This window comes from Phymastichus coffea, unplaced genomic scaffold (genome assembly GCF_024137745.1).
Source record: "Phymastichus coffea isolate CEN01 unplaced genomic scaffold, Cenicafe_Pcof_1.1 PCOF00016, whole genome shotgun sequence".
NCBI lineage: Eukaryota > Metazoa > Arthropoda > Insecta > Hymenoptera > Eulophidae > Phymastichus > Phymastichus coffea.
The window spans coordinates 4,093,053-4,119,792 of NW_026706827.1; the positions used below are offsets into that span (position 1 = coordinate 4,093,053).

General features: G+C 36.1%; 1 protein-coding gene across 6 annotated transcripts in view; it reads right to left on the reverse strand.

The window, feature by feature from the left end:
- Positions 1-26,740, reverse strand: part of LOC131675125 (trithorax group protein osa) — a 1,031,961-nt gene that overhangs the window by 509,828 nt on the left and 495,393 nt on the right. For all 6 annotated transcript variants that reach the window (XM_058953975.1, XM_058953976.1, XM_058953974.1 and 3 more), the window contains one exon: positions 453-631. In XM_058953975.1, the coding sequence (XP_058809958.1) occupies positions 453-631 (179 nt within the window). The remainder of the gene's footprint in view (positions 1-452; positions 632-26,740) is intronic.

Here is a 26,740-nt window from a genome sequence, read left to right on the forward strand (position 1 = left end):
ACTTCTTTTCTTGACTAAAAATGTTGGTTGGTTATAATTCTCTCTATAGTATTATACAATCATTGGTACAGATTCGTATGCAATTCAACAGCTATTTTTCATGTATTTAGTAGCAAAGCTCTCAATACCTTGTAATAAAATACGTTTAAAAAGCAGTTTTTTGATATTAGAATTATGAATGAATAATATTTCGTGCATCTCTCATTCTTCAATACTATTTTATTCATTATATACACTTCATTCCGTAACAAAATTATTTTTAAATAATTAAATGAAATTCATAATTGCAGTATTTTATAAGGGATGGTTATATATTGGAGTTTGTAATCATTATATTAAATAAAAATATATTTTTGCATGATCTATATTTAACTTAATTCTAAAGAATTGTTAGCAGTTAGTCTATTTGGTTAACAAATTGATAAAGAGATTCGAATTATGAAGATACTTACAGGACTGACTGGTGTTCGCGGCCATCCTGGACTGTTTATCTCAGAATAATCTTCATGGATAGAATTAATACTACCTGTACCTGGAGATGGAATGGTACTCGAAGGAGTTGCAGGATGACTATGGTAGCTCATTAAATCTTTTCGAACTTTAGATGTGAATGCAGAATCTTCACCAGAAGCTGTAAACAATATACTAATTTTATTCAGCGTGTTCATGAAATCAATTTTGTAGTTCACGCAAGAACCTTAAACAATGCCACAATGTAGAGAATAGTCAGAATGCAAAAGAAAAAGAAAAAAATGTATAATTTACCCACGATATTGTTGACGAGAGAGCATGTTATAATTACAAATAGTATCATTCGCCTTCAATTTATGTTGAAACATGCACATTAGTGCTATCAAAAATTACAAAAGATAGGAAAGCTTCTCTTGAATAATGAAAAAAGGAATTAAAATAGCCAGGAATCAGGCTCATGAATGTGTGAATTTATTAGCTTGGTGTAGCGTTGATATCGAATAGAGTATCTCTATAGACGTATCTTACACTCATAAATTCACTTTCCTCGGATATCGCAATCAATAATCGTATCAAATGATGACGATGGGTAATTAAAAAAAATCATGAGTTTTTTATTCCTTAACTATGTTGTAGTAGATAATATGATTTGCATTGTATCATGTGGAAATGGTTTTCTTAAACTGAGAATACGAACATTGAATAAAGTAGATGATAAATTTATAAATTAACTCACACATGAAGCTCTGATTTACAATTTTTCTATAATAATATTATTTCATTCGTAGTTTCAGTTTCGATGTCATTAATAACATAGATATAAAAGTATAAGAAATTATAAAATCATGATAGCTACGAATATATTTCTACAACATGCGTAAGAAATATATGAGTGAAACTATCGAATACCGATCCAAAGGGTACCCCCCATTAACAATGGTGAAATGCCCTCTTTCGAAAACCTCAAAATAACCTTTGGCTATCTTTAATATAGTGTTTAAGAAGTGCTTTGCCCATATAATTAGCCTCCGACCTCCCCCCCATATATATATATATATATGCAAAAAACGATTTTTTTACGAATTATTTTTTTTCTCGAAATATAATAGCGATATCAGTACAAAAAAAAATCATGGATATACTACTTGCCAAAAGGAATATACCTGATTTTTTTCACATCTTAAGGTGGTGATTTTCTAACCTAAAAAAATTCCCGAAATTTTCAAAGTGCGATAACTTTACTTAGAAAAGTGGCTACAGAAAATTTTTTTTTTAAATTATGTCTTTTTTTCTGACGAATTCAGTGGTATCATTAGAATTTCGAAAATCGTAGTGGGTCATTGAGAAAAAGTCAAAAAACTGAGTTTTTTCGACTTTTTTCGTGGTTTTTGGTCGCTAATTCTTCGCAGTCGATTTCTATGCCAAATCTGATTACACCATTCGATTCTACAGGAAAAATTACATCGAAAACATGTATAATAACATAGAAAATAATATTGGATCATCGTTGAAAAAATTCAGTAAAGAAAAAAATCAAGAACATCGGACGTATTTACTTGAAATTTTTGTCTTATTAAAGAAATTAATGACCCTACATAATATATATATATATATATATACTAGTGGGGCTCCGCCCCCCTGCTCGCTCCGCTCGCCAACCCCCCATTTTAGTGAATGAAAATATAAAAGAAACATTACTGATATTTTTTCCACACCACCGTTGAGGTAAATATCATGGCGCATTTTTTTTATAGTGGTGACCACAACTGCAGGATGCAGGAACCCCCCGCGGAACTGCCGCTAGGTATTACTTCGCGGGGGTGGCAATAGCTGATTAGCTCTTCCTCCTTGTTGTCCTTCCCTACGTCCCCCGATCGTCGTTGATTGATCGAGGGTTCAGGTTTGTCAGACTCCTATGTCGTCTTCTTCTTACAGCATCGTCCGGTCGTCTTCTTCTTACCGCATCGTCCGGTCGTCTTCTTCTGTGTTTTTTTCTCATCCGAGAAGAATCTGTCAAGTTAACTACAAGGGAATCGCATTAGTGCGAGCGCCCTGGGTTCGTTGTTCTTTTCTCGTCTTCTCTTCTTTTCGTAATTCTTCGATTACTTCTCTGGCATAGTCCGCTGTGGCATTCCAACTGCTCTCGGATCTTAGCATCTGTTCGACAAGGACTGTTTGATCGTCGTGTCAAGTGTGCTTTCGAGCCTTCGTCGTTGTGTTTCAAATCTTGGGCATGTGAAAAATACATGCCTCGCGTCCTCCTCTATTCCTCGACATTTTTGGCATTCTGGTGAGTCCTCATGTTTATACTTGTGCAAGTATTTGCGGAAACATCCGTGCCCAGTCAGTAACTGTGTCAGGTAGTAGCTGGGATCTCCATGTTGGCGGTTCACCCATTTCGCTATCTCTGGGATAAGCTGATAGGTACATCGGCCCTTTCCGGAGCTATCCCACTGTGCCTGCCAACGTTGAATACTTTTCTGCCTTTCTCTTTTCCTGCAGTCATCTATTTCTAACTGCCTGGCTTTCCGATGCTCGTACAGCCGCGTCTGTTCTTCAGCCAAAATCTCGATGGGTAATAGCCCCGAAATTACATGTGCTGCGTCTCTGGAGACAGTCCTAAATGCACTGGTAATTCTTAGTGCCATTTGCCTACCTACTGGATATATTCTTCTTTGGCACTCCTGCAGTTGTAATACAACATTTTCTCAATATAAACAAACAACGACTGTTGTCACGAGTCGAAAGCATGAGTAGAATAGATATAGTCGTAAATATAGGGACTACTTACGTTTAATAAATACTTCAAATTTGCCAATAAATAAGTGATATGAACTAAATTTATAGAACTATAAAAACACACAACAACAACGGCTGTTGTCACGAGTCGAAAGCATGAGAAACTATAGTGAAACACATCAGATTGACGGTAGCACATAGCGATCACAGCGCTTCCCGCGGCAATATCTATAAGTTTAGTAAACTTTAAATTTATGAATTCGTGCAGCAATTAAAACATTGTGCTTATTAAATATTTAAAAAAAAAAAACTGATTAATATTACAATACTCATTGAATAACCAAACTCGCTAACTGAATTGAGAATAAATTGCTATAATATAAGAACTGAAATTCTGAAACAAATGTTATAATCAATTACATGGTCATGTATATAAATTCATGAATGCCATGAAATTGAAAAAGAAAGGGACAAAAAAAGTTTCAAAATCGAGGGGGAGGGGGCCAAGTTAGGGGGGAGGGGGGGGAGGGGGCATAAGAAATAAAATATTTGTTTTAGTTTAGCAAAAATCAACAAAAACACGGTAGAAACACCGTAAATATTAAGCTTTTTAGTACAAAAATACCAAAAACGTAATATTGAAAAGGGGAGTGGGGAGGGGAACAAATCAGGGGGAGGGGGGGGGTCTACTTCCGAAGGCGCCCTTACAACTATATATATATAGTTAGATATATATGAGTGTGTAAGCGAGTGAGTGTGTAAATGCATTTCAGTTATAAATTATATAGAATTAATATAATATAATATTATAATTATAATTATAATATAAAATTATAAATTATATAGAAAACAACTTATGGAAGAAAACGGTTAATCGTAAAAAAAATTTTTGAAATAAAACAACTGAAATTATTGGACATATTTACTGATAATTGTTATGATTTATTAGCTGAATAAACCATTAAAATTACAATGTGTCGTAGTATTTACAGATAATTGTTGAAAAGCAATACTGAAAATCACTTTAGTCCTCATCACTGTCTTCATCGATGACAGGAACTGTACTATTAACATCAAACAACTTAGTTAGTTGTTCTGCTGGTTTCGGGATGCGTGATAAATATCGGGCATGAGCCAAGTAATAAATAATAGATGCCACATGTGAACAACAGCCAACGGTCCTGTTGCCGTTAGAACAATTACAACAATATCTTTTGATACCTTTTATGCCATAAGTTTGAGGTTCGTACATAGGCCTTGTACGTCTTACTATTGATGTGTCTTGATTTGACTTCAAATCTAATGATACAATTTTCTTCTATAGAACACTTCAGATTTAAAGATTCATTCTCGCCCAACATTTCCGCTAAGTAACAAATAGCTTGAGATAATTGATATGTACCCGTAAAAAGAATTTGTAGCTCATCTACAGTCAGTTCTGGAAAATCTAGCAAATCGTTTGACGAAATTATTTTGAAAGGTTTAACTTTTTTATTCCAGTTGTTCTCTTCAACAAACTCTGCTAGAGTATTTTTGACATTGATCATTTTAAGAATTCTAGCAATTATCAAATCACTTTTGCCAACATCTGAATTAAGTCGTTTACAAAATAAGTTAATGAGAAAGCATGCAATTCGACAGTACAATCCAGCATTGGGCAACCTGGCATTATGAAATTGATTATGAAGAAGTTTGCATTTTTGCCCTACTATCCCATGAACAGCTTCGACAACCCATCTAATTTTGGTCACCAATCGCGATTGATTTGATTCTTCAACCGTCAATTGATTTCGCTTTCCTTTTAAAGCTGGCATAAGTACATTGAAACCTTTACTCGTCAGGAATGGAACCACGTCACGAAAACCTCTATCTAAAACGAAATAATCTCCTTTTTCTAAAATGTTGTTAAGACCACCAGCAGAGCACAAAATTTCTTTTAAAATTGCAGCATCATTGAGGTTAGCATTGTATGGTCCTTCGACATAAACTGTAAAGCCATTTGTAGTTGTTATTGTAAAAGGTTTACATAGTGCTGTTTTCTTCTGCCCAGAATAGGATTTCCTTTGGTACATATTGTTACTGCTTTTTTGATGCCGTAAATACGTACCATCACATACTAAACCCAGTCTATCTCCTAAATTAAATAATATTTTAGCTATTGGTGAGGTTTGGGTCAACAAGAACTCTCTCGAATAAGCCCCATATCCAAAATTTTTGGGTAATACTTCTTCTTCAAAACATTTTAAAACAGCACTAATTGATTGTTGCACTACTTTTTCTTCAATTTCCAGTATAGCAGATATACAAAGATCCGAGTTACCAGTTCTTAATTTAATTAAAAATATGACTAGAGCTTGTGTAACGTTTCGATTACCTGAACTACGCATAGTTATCATCATTTCCTTAAGAGTAATTATGTTTTTCCACGTATAACCTGTTAATGCTTTTATTCTTTCCTCAGAAATTGCGTACTCACCAATTTTATCATGCAGACTAGAATTACTTGAATCTGATAAGGCTTCAAGGAATCTGGGCAATTCTTCGGATTCAATTTCACATTCACTGCTAGCACAGGTTATAATTGACAAATCTTCATTATAAAATCGTTTTTTAATTAAATGCTTCTTACAACATCTGTTTCTCCTTGGAATGAATATTCTCCTTTTTGTGAACACGTATATTCGGGCATCGAATGGTACGTCTTGAAGATCCTTAGTTTCTTTACACATAAAACAATACTGGTGAGATATAATTGTCCTTGGAAAAAGCATGGCTACTAATTCAACTTCAATAGTATTAATAAGCACATATGTTGGATCTGTTCCGGAAGAATCTGATGTTTGACTATAATCTGTAGTTGTATCTTGACTACTTTTACTTTCTCCAAGCTTTGTATCCCATGAAGGTGTATTACTCTCTGTGTTACTTTCTTGAGTATTTTCCAGTGAAATTCTTGACGTCTGTTCTTCAATTTGAGACTCAGATTCATCTTCTTGAACAGTATTTTCACCTAAAACATCTGCTGAAGAAGTTGCCGTCGACTCTGACGAATCTCCAGATTTTTGAGCTTTATACTTCTCGTTGTCAGTATTTTTTGAAGATTTCGAAATTCGCAATTTTGCGTAACACTTGGAACATATCATCCACAAGGACCAATTGTCCATACTTTTTATTAAAATCCAAAGCTTTTTCCCGACTATCAATATACAAATGGGATCCACTCAATTTTCTTATATGTTTGTCGCACGAAATACATTTTGATTCATCTCTTGAACGAGGCTTTTTGACTGAAGGCTCATCATCAGAAGACATCTTATGTGTCTGTAATAACAAAAAGGATCATATTTTAATTTTCATAATGTCAAATTACTAGATTTTAATATCACAACAAGTACAATTTTAACGAAATATTTAGTAGTAATCATTTCTGTAAATAATCAAAAGCTCGAGACTTCTTTTACTATCTTTGAAACATTCAAATGCTCTAATACTTATTTTTCTAACTATTTGGAAAATCACTACCGGAATTTTCATAGCATATATATTTTTATATGGAAGTTTGTTAGAGATAATTAAAAAGAAAATGAAAACAAACAATCAAAGTTAAATATTCATTCCTGTAGATCATGAAAGTATAAATTGCAGAAAAGGGAAATCTAAAACATAATTGCACACGTCAAAAACTGAGTATATTTATTATGTCAAACTCTTTTTCCATGGTCCAACATGAAAACATATAAATTATGTTAAAACGAGGAAGAAATAAAAGTTCTTACGATAATCAGCTACCATACAAACGATAAAGTTAATTTTGTACAAATTACAGAATATTATAAAATCTTAAGCAATTTCAATAGTTCTGTTTGACTATTTTACAACAAGTGTATCACAATTTATACGATTGCAAAACCAATTACTATTAAATAATCACACATAGTTATGGTAGCACTCATAGTAATATATTGCTTGAAAAAATCTTTGCTTTATTTGATGTGTCAAAATAACTTGCAAAATCTATTGGCTATTAGTTAATTTAATATAATTCCAATATTTAAAAAATACAAGAAAATTAAAAAAAGACTCTCGTAACAACCTTAAAGTTAAAAGTAGATGCAACAAATTTTATAATATAAAGTTTAGGTAAAGAAAAGTTTTTTGATATATTATCAAACTTATAAAAGATGCGAAAAGAATTTTTCGATAGAATTTTTTATTTGATGAAAAAAAAATTATTCTATTAAAATATGCAGTACAATAACTGTTAACTTATTGTTTACTATAAAAAAAAATAATATTGGAATAATACAGTTTTAATGATTTATATTCAGAAGTAGGATTACAATTTCATATTCAACTATGGATAATGTAAAAATGTTTTGAAATTATCCAAGGAAATGAAAACAAACTCAACTAATAGTACTATAGCCTGAAGAGTACCAGAAATATGTATTCCAAGGTACCTAAAACTGTTGAAATAAATTAATAAATAGAATATAATTAATGGAATCGTAATTTCTTTCCTACAATAATTTAAAAATTATCGTCTGCCATTCAAACTATATTGATACCAAGTTTTGTGTGTGATGGTTAATTTACTACATTAATGTATTAATGTATATTGAATAATTAATACTGATATTAAAGTCGCAAAAATTGACATTATCATACCTTTTGAATTATATATACTTTTCAATCCAAATATCCAAATGTCTTCAGTGTTTTCACATGGTATGTCTTTTTTATATTGGGTTGTTAACTTGGCAAACTAACTGACAAGTATAATTTTTGGTTATTTAATTTCAAGTTTCCTATTTAATTTTCCTATTCAAGTTTCCAATTTAATTCCTATTTAATTTTAAGTTGAGAGTTCAATCGGATCAGTGCTTTTTTCAATAAAAAAACATTCAACATGCAACGAGTGTCAAAAGGTGAAACCATCTAACATCCGAGATTTCTATGTTCTGATTCCCCTCTCTATTCCGTTCCGGATTCCGTAATTAGATTGCTCTGCTATGGTTATAAAACAGCACCATGACATTGCATGACGGTATCATGACTGCTTTGCTATTGGCCCTTCACGGCCGACATATTGTATGTCGTGTATATATATATATATATATATATATATATATATATATATATATATATGCATATATTTATTTATTTATTTTATTTATTTATTTACTGCAATACTTAGTTCATTTCTGAACTCTGCAGAGGTACACTAGGTACCTGTACGCAGCTTACTGAATTTTTTCAACGATGATCCATTATTATTTTCTAAGTTATTATATATGTTTTCGATGTAATTTTTCCTGTAGAATCGAATGGTGTAATCAGATTTGGCATAGAAATCGACTGCGAAGAATTAGCGAAAAAGTCAAAAAAACTCAGTTTTTTGACTTTTTCTCAATGACCCACTACGATTTTCAAAATTCTAACGATACCACTGAATTTGTCAGAAAAAAAGACGTAATTTAAAAAAAAAATTTTCTGTAGCCACTTTTCTAAGTAAAGTTATCGCACTTTGAAAATTTCGGGAATTTTTTTAGGTTAGAAAATCACCACCTTAAGATGTGAAAAAAATCAGGTATATTCCTTTTGGCAAGCAGTATATCCATGATTTTTTTTTTGTACTGATATCGCTATTATTTTTCGAGAAAAAAAATAATTCGTAAAAAAATCGTTTTTTGCATATATATATATATATGGGGGGGAGGTCGGAGGCTAATTATATGGGCAAAGCACTTCTTAAACACTATATTAAAGATAGCCAAAGGTTATTTTGAGGTTTTCGAAAGAGGGCATTTCACCATTGTTAATGGGGGGTACCATTTACACGAAACGTAGAGAGTACTGGAAGAAAACTGGAATATGTCACGATTAACTCACAAGGAGAGTGTTAACCTTGTGGGTCACGGATCTTAATGAAACTTTGCATATATTGGACACGTATTTCCTGGTTTCTCTGAATTTCTTTTTTCATCAATTATCCATATATATTTATTTTTTACTATTCGGTCGAGGTAGCGGATACTATTATATATTTAAAGACAACGAAAATTTAATTTTTTAGTGGTATTTTAGTGCTTTTGTAGTTTGTCACTTCTAGCGCTTGGCAGGATAGGTTTTATAATAAATGTAATAATTTCAAAAATAATTTTTTATAGACCTTAAAATAGTATGCGGTGTCCCTTGACCGTTATCGACAACATCGAAGATATTGATTATACGCCTATCTCGCGACAGCTTTATTATTATAATACGTATTATAATAGTATAATATATTATTATTATAATATATTATTATTTTTATTATATTTTATTATTATAATAGTATAATAGTGATGTAATAAGTGACATAAAATGTGTCTCAGAATTCATCACGAGGGAGCAACCTTCTCTTGCATTACTTATATTTTTTATTTTTTTATTTTTGTATTTTATAAAACATTAATGTATGTTTTTTAAATATTTTATTAATTTTTTTCTATTTTCCAAATTGTATTAAAAGAGTTATCGAAGATATAAACTATTTTTTTGATATGGCCCGCATAATAAAAGAATTGAGATTTAAAGTTATTTCAAAATTAAAAGAGATTCTTCCTAGGGTTACTGAATAACAGAATTTGTTAAACCCGAATTTAAAGACTACTTCTTCAATATTTATATCGATAATGCATACATGTATCATCTAATGAGCACTGTAAATGTTCACTTTAAACTAGTGAATTTAAGATAAAATGATTCGATACTTGTTAGACTAGATGATTATCCTATTTGGATTATTCGTTATTTGAAATATTTTTTATATGAATTAATCTAAAGTGAGAATTAATAAATATATTTCTATAGGTTATAGGAAGATTGACGGATTAATACATCTTTTAAAAAATTCTTACTTCTGTTAAAAAACTAATGATGTAGAGATTTATTAATTACACAGTCATATAAATACGAGGGTCGTTGATAAAGTCCATGCAAAAATAAAAACTGCTTGATTTTTTGTAATAAATCTTTTTTATTTTTCAACATAGTCTCATTTTCGGCTTATACACATCATCTAACGCTGCTCTAGTTTGTTAATCCCTTCCAAATAATAGGATTTGTCCAAGTCTGTAAAATAGGCATTCGTTTCTGCAATCACCTCCTCGTTTGAATAAAATCTTTTCCCCGCCAGCCATTTTTTCATATTAGGGAAAAAATAGTAGTCCGACGGAGCCAAGTCTGGAGAATAGGAGGGATGTGAAACGAGTTGGAACCCTATCTCCATCAGTTTTTCGGCCACAACTGCTGAGGCGTGAGCTGGCGCATTGTCGTGGTGGAAGAGGACTTTTTTGTGGGCCAATCGTGGACGTTTCTCTAGTAACTCGGTTTTCAAACGATCCAATAACGATGACTAATATTTGCCTGTAATGGTTTTACCCTTTTCCAGATAGTCGATGAAGATTATTCCTTGCGATTCTTAAAAGACAGTCGCCATAACCTTCCCGGCCGAAGGAATTGTCTTCGCCTTTTTCGGTGCAGATTCCCCCTTGGTAACCCATTTATTAGACTATTCTTTGGTCTCAGGAGTGTAGTGATGTATCCATGTTTCATCTGCAGTGATGAAACGACGCTTAAAGTCTTGCGGATTTTGCTGGAACAGCTGCAAACCATTCTTGCAACACTTCACACGATCTCGTTTTTGATCAACTAGGACACAATAGCGCGCTTCGCGCGCATAACTGATAATTCACAAAGAAAATTGAAATAAATTCATAGACCATGATTTTTGACTTGCAGCTTCATCTCACTTTGTTAATCTCTATCAATAACATACCTTTGATAATCTTTTAAATAATACAGTTTATTAGTTCGTTATGCTAGAACTTGATATTATTGAGATCAGGTCGAATAGTGTTTGATTAATTGTTTATTGTTTTCATAATGCGGCATTTTCAAATTTCATTTCTATAAAATTTTATTTGATTGTGGCTTTGGTTTTTTTGAATCAGTAGAAGAGTCAAATATCGTTCCACATATTGAATATATATAAGTATACATAATATGATGTTCAATTAAAAAAAGATAGTGTTGGGTCCTTTGAAATATAAATTGTAATTGATGCAGTTACATCTCTAATCGTTCTTGTTTCATAAATCAAAAGAAAATATTGTTATTGATAGAGTTCTTTATAAACATAATTTTTAACAATGGTAGTATCTCTCTGATTTCCCAAATAAATTTTTAATGAATCCCATGATCTTACTCTAGACATAGCAACATAAAGTTGACCATGATTAAAAACATCTCGTCGTAGATTGATACCAATTTTACATAAAGTTTGCCCTTGAGCTTTGTTGGTAGTTATAGCAAAATCTAATCTAATTGGAAATTGACGTCTTTTGAAAGTAAAAGGATATTGATTGTCGCAATATAAAGTGATTCGATTAAGATATATGACGTTATTGTGTTGATCTCCTGTTAAAATCTTACATTTTAATAAATGATTTGAAAATTCAAGTATTTGTAATCGTGTTCCATTGCATAATCCTTCACTGATACTTATGTTTCTAATTAACATCACTATGCAATATTGTCGTAAACGTAGTTTGTGAGGAGGAAAGTTTGGTGGATTCAGCGAATTAAGATATTCTGGTAGTAGAACCTCTTCCAACTCTCCATTATCACAATTTTCTGTGGTATCGATACCGGTGTATATGCGTTCAGTGTTTTTATCGAATAAATCAGTAATTTTATTATTCATTTCATCTACATCCGCATTCCTAGCAGATAAAATTGCACATTCACTTATTTCACAAAATTTTTTTTCTCTTATTAAATTACTGAAAGCATTTTGAACAATGCATTGATTAGAAGGTAATATGCAGTGTTCTGGAAGCTTGATCATTTAATGTTCCATTTCCTACATTCAATAAATATTTAGCAAATTCTACTTCTTGTGGTAAGACTCTCATATTTGTTTTTAAATGGTATATTGAAAAAAGATTCCATATATGACTATTTTTCAGAGACAAATTTAATATTTCAATACGTGTTCCGTTAACTTTGATAGGAAGAAGTTGTCTACATGTAATAATAATAGTCTCAAATGAAATAATTCCGTTTGTGTAGGACTCACAGAGTACATAGGACCTATAGTATTGAAATGTTTTTTTCTTATTCCCCAAGAAGAAATAAATTCATCGTTAACTTTTTTTTTAGTGTAAGTAAAATGTTTCGGAATTTCAGAATAATAATACTGTCTTACATTCTCATTAGTGGCATTTAAAGTAAAATAATCAAGTAACATACTGCTTGAATTATTCAATGCTGTAAATAACGAAGCTTCATTTTCGTTCTCCGTAATTATTACTGTTTGTTCATTAGGTAGATGTATCGGTAATCTCATAACAGAATGACTTTTATGTTGCAATGCTTTACTGAAAATTCGCCAGCATGATTCTACTGGACCAACATAACGTGTTTCAATGAAATTACGACATTCATCATGTTCAATAATGTTAACATTATCAGGTTGTCCAATGACAACCGTAGCAGCATCGTGCCCTTTATAAATATATTTATATAAATATTTAACAGCTGAATTACTGGACACGATTTCCACGTTTATATGACAGTCTAACATTAGCAGTTATTTTGCACAATGTGGAACAACCCAGCTATTATTAACCATATGTCCATTAGGTAGTTCGTAATCTTCTCCAGTATCACTTCGACGATAATGTGGATAACCGTTTTCATCCATTGTAGTTTCTTGTTGGAATGGTTTTGGAAAATGTTTTGAACATTTGCCGTCTTTCATGCACCAATCACCACAAGGACCATGAATCATATTTTTAATAACAATGTCAAATAGACGTGGATTTCTTATTTTTATAGGTATTTCAGCTGATATGAATTTATCGACTACCTCAGCAGTAGTAATTTTGTAACCTTGTTCTAGTGTAATTAATAAGTGCATGTGCGGCAATCCCCTTTTTTGAAATTCGATGACATAAACATAAGATGCAACTTTTCCGAAAAATTTTTTTTTTATAACAATATCAAGCAAACGATCTTTTTTCAGATCAAAAACTCTTGCTACTAAATCTGGTCTGTCAGCTGCTTGCTGTCCTGGTAACAGATTTTCCGATATTTCTGGCCACTTTGGGTTACATGTCATTGTTAAAAAGATATCAGGTTTTCCTGTTTCATTCACAATAGCCATGGCATCTTGGTAACATTGTTGCATATACCGAGGTGACCCAATAAATGATGAAGGAAGGATGACAGTTTTACCTACATGACCATCCACGTCATTAGCACAGTTTCTCATATGGTCGTGTAACCCTTTATAAGTATCAGCTCGTATTTCTTAGCATTACAGAGAGAGAGAGAGAGAGAGAGAGAGAGAGAGAGAGAGAGAGAGAGAGAGAGAGAGAGAGAGAGAGAGAAGCAACAAATTTGGAAGCGAGCGAGGCAGCGTAGCTAATCTGAAGAGCACCTTTAATTTGCTTCAACAATTACGGCTGATCACCGTAATTGCACCGCAGGTTTCTCTCTCTCTCTCTCTCTCTCTCTCTCTCTCTCTCTCTCTCTCTCTCTCTCTCTCTCTCTCTCTCTCTCTCTCTATTCTGGTGCGTGCGGAGGTGTGCGGCTTTGCTCCGTCAACTGGCAGCTGGAATCGGCTACTCGTCTCACTCCTGTGGTTGTGTGTGTTTTGCGGACATTCCGGTCTCCCGCAGGCTCCACGTGCCGGAAGCGTGATCTGCTAGGTTCCATTGGAGGAACCAGGGAGCCCGTTATTTAAAGTGCTACCGGAGAGAGAGGTTAAGGAAGGCCGTGCGATTCTTGGCGAATTTTTGGCGCAAAAATTTCGCATCTTCGCGCCTGCGCCGATCGACCATAACAGCTCCACCTCGCTGATACCCGCCAAAATTTGAATAGTTCAAGCAACATGAGCGAATTCAAGTATGTTGTCTGCGGGGAAACGTCGAACCGGAGGCTGAAAAATTGCACGGTGTGCCAGAAGCCACGGCACAGCAAGTGTTCTGGCAACAAAAAGGATGGCCCCTGTGACAACTGCCGAACTGACCCGTCGAAGCCAGCAACAATAACAGCAACGTCGAGCATCGCAGCGCGCAAATCGGCTACTCGAAAATCAGCGGATGGAAACATGAGTGCCGCGCCAATCCCATCGTCAACGAAAAATCAGGTGAGCAAGCTGCGTGCAAACACCAACATGAGCGTACCAGTCCATCGTCGCTCGTGCGCTCTATCTATGCCCTCACCTACGATGGGGCGTGGCCTATCGCCGAAACGAACACCTCGCCCGCCGAGTCGGCCGGCTGGCGACAAGCAGACGACAGTTCGGCTGGTTGCAGGTGAGAGGGCGCCTACCGAAATTCAAGGTGTGTCAGAACCTGTTGCCGCTATACAGGCGCCTGGATTTGACCAGAGTTTTAACGCGGAAGTGACAAACAAGAACGATGCGCACAAAAGTGTAGATGAGCACTTCCTAGGGACGCCGGAGCTGCCAAGTATTAATAATATACTGATTCCGGTAAGCACCCTGGAATTATTATTCCAGCGTTTCGATACCATCGAGCGACAAGTCGATGAAGTAAAGGCCCTTGTGAAGCGGCATCCGGAACTGGAAAATGCTTCTATGGTCACCACATTACCTGTGACTGAAGGAGAAATTACCGGTGAAGGGCGCATTGCAACACTAGAGGGCATGATCCGAGATCAGTCCTCGATGGTCAAAGACCTGCAAAAATTATGCGGTACTCTTCTAGAGAGTAACCGCTCTCTAGAAGAAAGATTAAAACAAGCTTGTACCAGGTCTGGTGATGTTCGGTGTGCTTTCCGGGTCACCAACATAAAATGCAGCCCAAAGAACGTTAATCATGACAAGGCCAAAAGCCAGCATTGACAAAGGGGGTATCAATGTAACACCCGCTTCAAGCTCCAGAGGTGCCGCTTTGAACCTGGAAGGGGACGCAGTGCGGTCTGGTGTACTGGAGGGGGTTTCGTTACCTCAAAGTGGAGGCGCTGAAGGCCATGAGGTCATAATACATGGCCTTCTGGACGAAGCGTCCAACGTTTCCCCTGATGACTTGCTTGGGCTGGCTCTTGCGGCCCTAAAGGTCGTTCTGCCATCGGTGACGCCAGAGGGCGTGACGGGGGTTAGGGTCTCGCGGCCTCGTCGCCGGCCAGCTGAGGGCGCTGTGGGTGCGGGGGCGGTGAGTCAGGAGGGACAACGGAGAGCAGGGTTATCCCAGCCCTCCTGCATTGTAGGGGTTAGAGACGAGGGACTCTTGCGCGACATAATGAAGGCGAAGCGTGGCATGCCCCGTGCTTGCATTACGACTGAGGACCTAGACAAGGACCTTCTCGGGCCGGAGTTGTCTGCCAAGGTGCCACGGAGGAAATTATTTATTAATGAACTCCTGCCCCAAGCTCAATTTAAAACATTCCTGACCCTGAAGCCGGTAGCAAAGGGGCTTGGCTTCAGGTATGTGTGGCACAGTGGTGGGAGATATCTGGTCCGACGAAGGACAGGAGAGAGGGCGTACGCGTTCGAGACGGCAGCGGATCTGCAGGCGATTAGATCGGCGTGGGAGTCGACTGGCGGGTCGCAGTCGTCAGCGGAGTTGAGCACCGACTCGAGGGGCGCTGCGCTATCGGGAGGAGAGAGCATGCAGCGGATCAGAGAGGGCACTGATGTCAAATCGCCAATGGCATGACTCGGGACGGTAAGCACCAGAGATGTTGCATGTCGCGGTGGTTTCCTCAGGGCTGGGTTTCTTAACATTAACTCGCTTAGAGCGCGTGTTAAGAGGCTTCGTCTGTTCCTGGCTGGGGATGCCATCTATCATGTTTTTGGGGTTGCTGAGACCTGGCTGGGACCTGTGGTTGATGATCACATCATACGGGTTCCGGGGTACTCGGTGATAAGAAGCGATCGCAACATTAATGGGGGCGGTGTTGCCCTCTTCATACGTGAAGAATTTAAAATTACAAGGTTGGCTTCATCCGCCACTCAAGGGCCTGGCAAACCGGGAATACCAGAGTACCTGTTTTGCAGTATTGGGACGGGCAATTCTCCTCCGGTGCTTATAGGCGTCATCTATCGTCCGCCTAAGGTGCCCTTGCAGCAGGGCTCGGATCTTTTTGAGGTGTTGAGGGATCTCTGTGGTGATTTCAGTCATAAAATCATCATGGGTGATCTCAATGCCGATATGAGTTCGGGCTCGGATGATGCTCTCTCCATCGCGCGTTTGGGGTGGGGAGTTGTCGCTGAGTTTGGTTCGGCATGGCCCGACTCATCACGTGGGTGATTCCCACACATGGATTGATGTCATGCTGACCGACGCATGCGACACGATCACGGACCAGAAGAACGAATTGCTCCCCGAATTCGGTAAGCACGCGATTATTGAGGTCATGATTGACATCCGTGTGCCTTCTCCTTCGGCGGGTAGCTTTACCTATCGCAGCTTTCGTGGCATTCGCCCGGATATGCTTTTAGACTTCTTGACACGCTGCGATTGGGCATCTGTTGGCGCTGCTGAGTCGGATTTGGAGGGAGCGCTGGAATGCCTCAACCACAATTTAACTGAGGCCATAAATAAATTTGCACCTAAGAAGACAATATGCCTTGGGAAAAAGTATGCTCCTTGGTTTGGTCCAGAGCTGAGGAGGCTTGTCGACAGACGTGATGCCTCGCGAAGACGCTATAAGCGTACTGGGCGGGCGGATGTCTTAGAGGAGTCTCTTAGGCTTAGCAGGGAGGTCGAGGTTCGTTTGGAACAGGAGCGCGTTAATTTCCTTCAAAATCATCTGTCTAGCGCTCTTGATGAAGGTAAAAATATTTGGAAGGAAATGCGGAACCTCGGCCTTCTGCCAGGGGCGGGTGGGGATGGCCTTCATGGGTTTACCTTGGACGAGCTGAATGACCACTTCGCTGGGGTTTCGGCCTCGCCGCTTGAGGACATAGATAGTGGGATGAATGGAGTTGATGTCGCGGATAAGCGAGGTTTTACCTTCAAACCTGTTGGCATCGATGACGTCATCCTAGCTGTCTCCCATTTTACATCGCAAGCGAGCGGCGTGGACGGGATTCCCCATGGGGTTGTGGTGAAGGCTCTTCCAGTCATAGGTGAGCACCTGGGGTTAATATTTAATTCCTCATTTGCTAAGGGGGAGTTCCCGGGAGCCTGGAAGCGGGCACAGCTGATTGCCTTGAGGAAGAACAACACCCCTTCCTCGGCCTCGAACTTTCGTCCGATAGCTTTGCTTTGCTTTCTTTCAAAGGTTCTCGAGAAGCTTGCCCATGACCAGATCACGGAGTATCTGAATAGAGAAAATCTTTTTGATCCCCTCCAGGCCGGCTTTAGGCGGGGCCACAGTACTCAGACAGCGTTATTAAAGTTGACGGATGACATCCGAATGGGCGTTGACAAAAGGATAATGATCCTCTTGCTGTTATTCGATTTCAGCAAGGCGTTCGACACCATATCACCCTCGAGACTTTTGCGCAAGCTCCGTGCTCTTGGTTTTTCTGGTTCTGCTCTCCAATGGCTGAGGTCCTACCTCGGTGGTCGCTCGCAAAGGGTTACTGCTGGGGGTGGGGGCTCGGAGTGGCGGGAGACGAATCTGGGGGTTCCACAGGGCTCGGTGCTGGGACCGCTCTTGTTTTGCCTGTATGTCGGCGATCTGAAAGATGTGCTCCGTGGACATGAGGTTTCATACCTCTTCTATGCGGATGACTTGCAGATTTATCTGCATATACATAAAAATGAATTGACAAAGGGCATCCGAATGCTGACGGAGGCTGCGAGATTGGTGGCGAACTGGGCCCGGGATTCGGATCTGCGCCTGAACGCGGGCAAGACCAAAGCTATCATGTTTGGAACTAACAAACATGTCAATGACATTTGCGCTGAGGTCTTGCCTGGTGTTGAGGTGCAAGAGGGAGTATTTGTTCCCTTTAGTAATGAAGTGACCAGTCTCGAGGTCGTTCTCGATAGCAAGCTGTCGTGGAGATCGCACATTGACCGGGTCGCGGCGAAGGTTTGGAGAGCTCTGTACGGCCTGCGTTTTGTTAGGCCGTGTACTACGGAGCTGCTCCGGCGCAAACTGGTGGAGTCGATGGTCCAGCCTCACCTGGACTACTGCACCGTGGTGTGTCTGGGGGCCTCGGCGGAGCAGAGGGAGCGGCTGCAGAGACTGAGCAACGCGTGCGTAAGATACATTTATGGTATCCCGCGTGATGTCTCGGTCTCTCCATATAGGTCGCGGTTAGGTTGGCTTCGCGTGGACGTACGCAGGGAATATTTCATGTCCCTGCTAATGTACAGGTGCTTGACCATGCGCGAGCCTGGCTACCTGGCTGAGCTCTTCATAGGGCACAAGTCAAGGTATCCGGGTAGGGCGGGGCAGGCTGAGCTTAGAGTTGCTAAGGTTAGAACGGAGACGGCTCGCAGGTCTTTCCAGGTGATGGGTGCCCATCTCTGGAACACTCTTCCATCTGACCTGCGGCACGCGCCGTCGCTTAGCAGCTTTAAGAGGGGGGCGCGCGAATACTTTGCGTCATTGAGGGCGTAGGGTGGTACCTCTGGAGTATTTTTATTTGTATTAGATTACTGTATAAATGTTTCTACAGTTATTTATTTTCGTGTTGTAGTGAATTATATTTATTTATTTATTTTTTGTGCTGTTTTGTGTCTGTATGACGAAAACTAGCCTAAACTTTTGACTGCATTACTAGTTATAAGCAAGCTAGACTGTAGTGATAAGAATTATTGTTTCCTCTGGAATATCGAACTGTGAACTAGTCAAATCCTAGTCTATTTATTTTAATGTAATAACTACAAGCATAATTTTATTTATTGACTGAGGAACTAAAATTGTAATCGAACTGTGATGAAATGTGATGCCGGTACGGCATAATGTAAACTAAAGCTGTGACAATTACTGTATATATTTATATATTATTGTATTCTATGTTTTGCCATCACGGTAAATAAATTCTTATCTATCTATCTATCTATCTCTCTCACCGTTTCTTTCGGTCCATCAAAGACTGTAATTTTTCTAGTCATAAACGTTATTAATTTTATTCGCCGCATTACGTCATTTTGTTTCTTATTAGTTTAACGAATCTATAACGAATTAAATTTTAAACCGATTTTATCTAGGAGATTAGGTAGAATAAGCATTAGGTCAATTACACCTAAGATAGATCGAATGTCAGAAGTCAGGTGACTTTAGGTGAAGTCAACTCTGTTGGAAAGAAGACACTGAAACGAAAATATCAAACGTAAAGGCGAATACACGTATACTTATACGTGTTTAACGGATCGGCGGTTAGCTCTGCATCGTGGGAGTTTGTGCTTTAATAAATTCCTATTGTACTAGCTAATCTACCCTGTTACAATGAATAGCGTCTTTTCATTTCCCGTAAAAAAACAAATATCTTCAATCACAGACCGGATCCATTTCAGATCGGGCAGGCCTACGGCAATGATATCTCCGATTGACTCGGCTGTGGAGTATGTTATTCTACTTCAAAAATAAGCCGACACGTATTTTTTTTTTTTCGATTAGACCTCTACATCATTTTTTACAAGCATTTTAAAAAAGTGGTTAAAAAATAAATTTTCTAAAAATCAAATATTAAAATTTAAAAAAATGCTCTATATTTTCTAATTTTTTTACTTAATATGTTATTTATAGCTTATTTTACTGTATTTCTTATACTCTTTCGAATGCGCCATGAAGAATAAAAAAATATTGAAAATTGGCGGGAAAAACTCAATTTTTCGAAAAAATTTCAAACTCAATTTTCTCCAAAAAGCCATCGTTTTTTTTTTTTCAAATTTTTATGATAGATTAATCATTACAAGACCTTTAAATTGGTATAGGAGTGATCGCGTACTTTTACGTTTTAGTGATAAAATATCGATTTTTCGTTTTTTTTTTGCTCAAAACAATGTCAATTATAGTTTTGACATGTAAAACTTATTTACATATATGTTTTATGTGTATTATATAGATATGAAATACATTGTGAATGTTCAAAAAAATCATTACAACAAAATTAAAAAAATAAACACTTAATTTTTATGAAAAGTTTCAAAATAAACTCATTTATTTAAGTAATAAAAATTATATTTTTTATTTTCTAGACTTTTTAGTCTTTCTGTTTTTAGTTTTTTTATTTTTTTGCTTACTAAAACTGAAGCCTTCTTCTTCTTTTGTTTCTTCACACACATTATCAAACGGTTCAAATTTTTTTCTGCCAAACTTCAATTTCAATTTATTAGCTAAGTCACCAAGGCTTTTAAATCGCTTGTTTTTAGTTTTATATACACATGATTTATGCCTTTTTAAAAAGTCACAACACTTAACTCTCTTATCTGAATATGTACTATGTGGAGTCATAATTATAAACACAGAAATAAAACACTCAGTTATGATCTAAAGTGATTTTTGTTATAACGTACACTTGCTTTAATATATAATATACACCTAGAAAGTATGCATGCTTCTCTGTGTGTACACAATTTACGACTGATAGAAACTGAACTATGTGCTATCAGCAATGCGAGCACGTGTATATTTATAAGCTATTTATAGAAGAAGGAATATAATTCTATCAAAATCGCAAGACTACTATCAAACATACAATTCTTGTATATGTATATATAAATATATAAATATATATATATATATATATATATATATATATATATATATATATATATATATATATATATATATATATATATAAACACGTTTCACATGATAAAACTATAATTATCAATGTTTTGGGCGAAAAAAAAACGAAAAATCGATATTTTATCACTAAAACGTAAAAGTACGCGATCACTCCTATACCAATTTAAAGGTCTTGTAATGCTTAATCTATCATAAAAATTTGAAAAAAAAAAAACGATGGCTTTTTGGAGAAAATTGAGTTTGAAATTTTTTCGAAAAATTGAGTTTTTCCCGCCAATTTTCAATATTTTTTTATTCTTCATGGCGCATTCGAAAGAGTATAAGAAATACAGTAAAATAAGCTATAAATAACATATTAAGTAAAAAAATTAGAAAATATAGAGCATTTTTTTAAATTTTAATATTTGATTTTTTGAAAATTTATTTTTTAACCACTTTTTTAAAATGCTCGTAAAAAATGATGTAGAGGTCTAATCGAAAAAAAAAAAAAATACGTGTCGGCTTATTTTTGAAGTAGAATAACATACTCCACAGCCGAGTCAATCGGAGATATCATTGCCGTAGGCCTGCCCGATCTGAAATGGATCCGGTCCACAAATATTCCTTATTCTCTTTTTTCAAGTATCCATAGTTTTAAATGAATAATTTAATTGGATTTTCAATTATAATATCCATATTACTATAATTATTAAGGATTTTATTGTAAATTCTTTTGTATGTTTTAAAACATTTTTCTACTTGTTATTTGTATATTACGTAAAGTAAAAACTATTACTCCTTTAAAAGTATGTGACTACAAGTATATTATTCCAGAGATTGATGTGCATATTAGTAAAGTTGAAACTATTTTCATTTTCTATGTAAATACTTTTATAATTAATAGTTACGAGGAGTCAATAAGTCTTTACAAAAAGAAAGAAAAAAAAATTTTATGTGTGTAATTTTTTTCTATTTTCAACATAATCTCCTTGAAGGTCGATACATTTAATTAAACGGCCTTCCAGTTTTTCAAGCCATCAGAAAATATGATTTCTGAAAACCCTCAAAATAGGCATTTGTTTCGGCGATGACTTCTTCATTCGACGTGAATCGTTGTCCGGCAAGCCATTTTTTGAGGTTAGGAAATAAGAAAAAGTCACTGGGAGCCAAATCAGGCGAATAAGATAAATGGTCAATTAATTCGAACTTTAAATCGTTAATTTTTGCCATCGAAACTGCACACGTGTGAACTCGAGCATTGTCTTGAAGAAAGAGGCATTTTTTTTTGTTCAAATGAGGACGTTTTCCTCTGATTTTTTCTTTCAGCTAACCTCATAATGACGTATAATATTGTCCAGTGGTCTTTTGGCCCTTTTCTAAATAGTCGATGTAGATGATTCCATACACATCCCAGAAAACCGTGACCATAATCTTGCCAGCTGACTTTACTGTCTTTGCCTTGTTTGGGTCTGGTTCTCTTGCGGTAATCCATTGTTTGGACTGTTCTTTGGTTTCAGGAGTGTAATGGTTTACCCATGTTTCATCTATAGTTACGAGTCGTCGCCAAAAGTCTTCCGGATTACGACGTATGTGTGCCAAAAGAACCTCAAAGGTGACCACGCGGGTTCGTTTGTTTTCAACAGTGAGCAAACGCGGCACCCGTCTTGCTGATATTTTTTTCATCCCCAATTTTTCACGCAAAATTGAAATGATTGTACCCTTTGATACCCCTGTGGCCTCAACTAATTCTCGCAATTTTAATCTTCTATAACTCAACACCATATCGTGGATTTTATTGATCATTTCGGGTGTACTCACTTCTACGGGGCGTCTTGAACGAGGTTCATCTTTTGTTGTTATACGGCCGCGTTTAAATTCATTTACCCAGTTATAATCAGTCTTAAACACAGGGGTAGAATTGCCATGAACGGCGTTCAACTCAACTATGATTTCTTTTGGTGTAAGGCCTTTCAAATGAAAATGTTTTATCACCGCTCGAAACTCTGTTTTTTCCATTATTGAAATAAACCAATAACTTTTTGTTCAAGCAACGCTCACAAAAATACAACTTAATGAATCGAGCTGAAAGTTTGTACGATATCTAGTTAGTAGTATTGCTTGCCAAAAACATCATAATTTAAGCGTAACGAGCGCCATCTCTTGGATTTTGTAAAGACTTATTGACCGCCCCTCGTATTAATACGTAACATACTCTCTTAATTCCCTTATAGTTTTCTTAAATGATAAAATTTGTCATAGGGGAAAGAAGGGAAATAGTGAGAGCTGTCTCAGTCAAAATTGTGTGAGAGAGTTCTTCTGTGTGTAACTACTATTGTATCTAAGTGAATGTTTTTTTTGTATTCATTTAATCTACTTTATAAGGATCGCTTACTTTCACCTATGTAGACAGCTGAACATTGCCGTTAAAACTGTAGACAATACCAGTGTTGTCTAATAAATCAGATTTATCTATTCCTAAACGAATGAACTCTTGTAATGGTTTTTATAATAAAGGGATTGGAGTAATGTCATGTTTTTTAACACAGAAGAACATTTTTTAAAGATGTTGCAATTGTTTAGAATAGCCACTATAGGTAATATTTGATTGATTAATTTTTTAGATTTATTCTTCCCTTTTTTATATTTGCGAATCCGTTTGTATATGTATTTGTTGATAAATTCAGATGGATAATTATTCTTTTTCAGGATATTAGTAATTACTTTTAAATTGCGCGAACGACATTTTTTGTCAGCAAGTAAAAACACCCGGTCAACTCAATTTGAACTATATTAACTTTTTGATGAATTGTATATTCTGAGTTGAAATTTTAAATTCTGTCAGTTTGTGTTGTTTTTTTTTGAATTCAAAATTTTTTTTCGAATTCGACTGGTTTAGAAAAACAACACAAACTGACAGAATTTTGAATTTCTTACTCTAACATTTTAAACAGTGGACAGTTAAAACGGAAATTAAATGATACTTTTATTCCAAACGATCACGTTTTAATATCATTAGATGTAAGTTCCTTATTCACGAACATATCTTGTGATTTAGTCTTGGAGGTATGGAAAAACGTTATGAACAAATTAAAAATTGTGATATTCTAATAGAAGAGATTCGGACAGATATAAAATTTTTATTTATTAACGCATTTTTTTTATACTGGAATCACAAAGAGCGATAAATTTTATGGGTGGGAACGATTCAAGTCCGAAGATATCGTAACTCCTAATCCTCCGTTTAGCGCTATCCATGAACAACGACGTGTACGTAGAAGGAATCTGTTCCCTTCGGGGTGCTTTTTTATAGTGAGTTTCCCTTGTCTCTCACTTCGGAGTGCTTTTTACTAGTGAGTAAACTTACTATTAAAAAGCACCCCGAAGTGAGAGGCAAGGGGACCTCACTATTAAAAAGCACCCTGAAGTGAGAGGCAAGGGCAACTCACTATAAAAAAGCACCCCGAAGGGAGCAGATTCCTTCTATGTCCACGTCATTGTTCCTGGATAGCGCTAAAAGGAGGATTAGGAGTTACGATATCTTCGGAGTTGAATCGTTCCCACCTGTAAATTTTATCACTCTTTTTATTCCAGTATAAAAAATAAGAAATCACAGTTGAGTTGACGCCGTTCATGGCAAGTCTGCCCCTGTACTGAAGACTGTTTATAACTGGGTAGATGAATTTAAACGCAGCCGTACAACAACAAAAGATGAACCTCGTTCAGGACGCCCCATAGAAGTGAGTACGCCCGAAATGGTCAATAAAATCCACGATATGGTGTTGAGTTATAGAAGATTAAAATTGCGAGAATTAGTTGAGGTCACAGGGGTATCAAAGGGTACAATCATTTCAATTTTACATCAAAAATTGGGGATGAAAAAATTATTAGGTTAGCTGAAAGAAAAAATCAGAGGAAAACGACCTCATTTAAACAAAAAGAAATGCCTCTTTCTTCAAGACAATGCTCGAGTTCACACGTGTGCAGTTTCGATGGCAAAAATTAACGATTTAAAGTTCGAATTAATTGACCATTTACCATATTCGCCTGATTTGGCTCCCAGTGACTTTTTCTTATTTCCTAACCTCAAAAAATGGCTTGCTGGACAACGATTCACATCGAATGAAGAAGTCATCGCCGAAACAAATACCTATTTTGAGGGTTTTCAGAAATCATATTTTTCTGATGGCTTAAAAAAACTAGAAGGCCATTTAATTAAATGTATCGACCTTCAAGGAGATTATGTTGAAAAATAAAAAAAAAATTTCATACGCAAAACTTTTTTTTTCTTCTTTTTGTAAAGACTTATTGACCCCCGCCCCCCATCGTATGTTGCTCTTTTCAAAGTAATATTTACGCCGACATTTGCTCTTAGAGAATACAGTCGTACATTAAGAATTCTAACCCCAATTAAATTAATTTTAGCCTTAAAATTTCACGACATACTTTATACAAATGATTATTTCATCTAATCTTAGCATTTAATCTTAGAGTTTGAAACTTACTACATTGAGCGATCTGTCAAAACATATTTAGCCTTTCTAATGAAAATATTTCACAACGCATACATTGTAAGATATCTCTTTCTTTTATGTGGTTCTTAGAAAAATATTAATTGATTCATTAATTTGTTAATTTTATATATTTCTTTATTGTTATTATTGGTTTTAATTGGTATGAAAAAAATTGATAGTGGTTGTTTTGTTATCCTATGTTTATTGTTAAAAATTCTTATTAAATTGTGGTTGTAAGATCCTATTTCATTATTTGGATCATTTACGTTTACTAGCGGGTGCACCTTTATAGTACGGCTTTAAAAGGTTTGTTTTTCATTTGGATAGGAGTAAAAGTCTGTTTTTTTATTTTCTAATTCAGCTATTATATTAGCGAATACTTTCGAGTTATTTATTTGAATTTTAATTTCATTATGATTCAAAACTTTACTCGTATATTGATTTTGCGCGACTTTATCAAGAAAGTCATTTAGAGGGGTAATATTTCAAACACCACTTACGAATATTGTTGAAGATTATGACGATTATACAGATGTCGGTATTACTTGCGCTGTATTTTCGATGCTTGTTTCATTTGTTTCCTTTACTTTCAGTGCTTTATATTTGTTGCTTACTTCTACAGTGTTCGAAGTTCCTAGTCAGTAGTCCTGGATGTCTGCTTTTTTTATTTATTCTGCTTTTTCTGAGCTATCTCTTATTCTTTTGTTATACACTGCAACGGTAGTCGATTTGATCAATCGATACGTTCAAGATTCGGTAGCACTCGCGATGCTAGAGCGAACGTCTAAGAAAGAGAGAGAGGGGGGCATGCGAGAATTCAATTTTTCAGTTAAACCTCAGCTGTTCGTTAGAGTACTGCCAAAGTTTTTCCATTCTGTCTTGCCGTTTTCCAAAAGTTGTTTTTCTAGTTTTTTGGATACGTACGCGAGTGATAGCGAGGTCCTAGAAAAGGTAGCAGTAGCAACTAAAGCAGCAGCAAAATAACAGCATTTGGGGGAGCATAAATTCTCACGCATAAACTCTCCAAGCATCCAAAGATCCTAGAAAAGGTAGCAGTAGCAACTAAAGCAGCAGCAAAATAACAGCATTTGGGGGAGCATAAATTCTCACGCATAAACTCTCCAAGCATCCAACATCTCTCGCAGCATAAACTCTCCAAGAGCACCAGTTATTTTGTTGAACAATTACGGCTGATCACCGTAATTGCACAGCAGGGTAGGCGTTTCTCCCTTTTTCTGCGCGACAAAATACTTACGGTAGTATTTTGTCTATCGCAACCGTTTGTTTATTCGCGCCGTGCGTTAGTT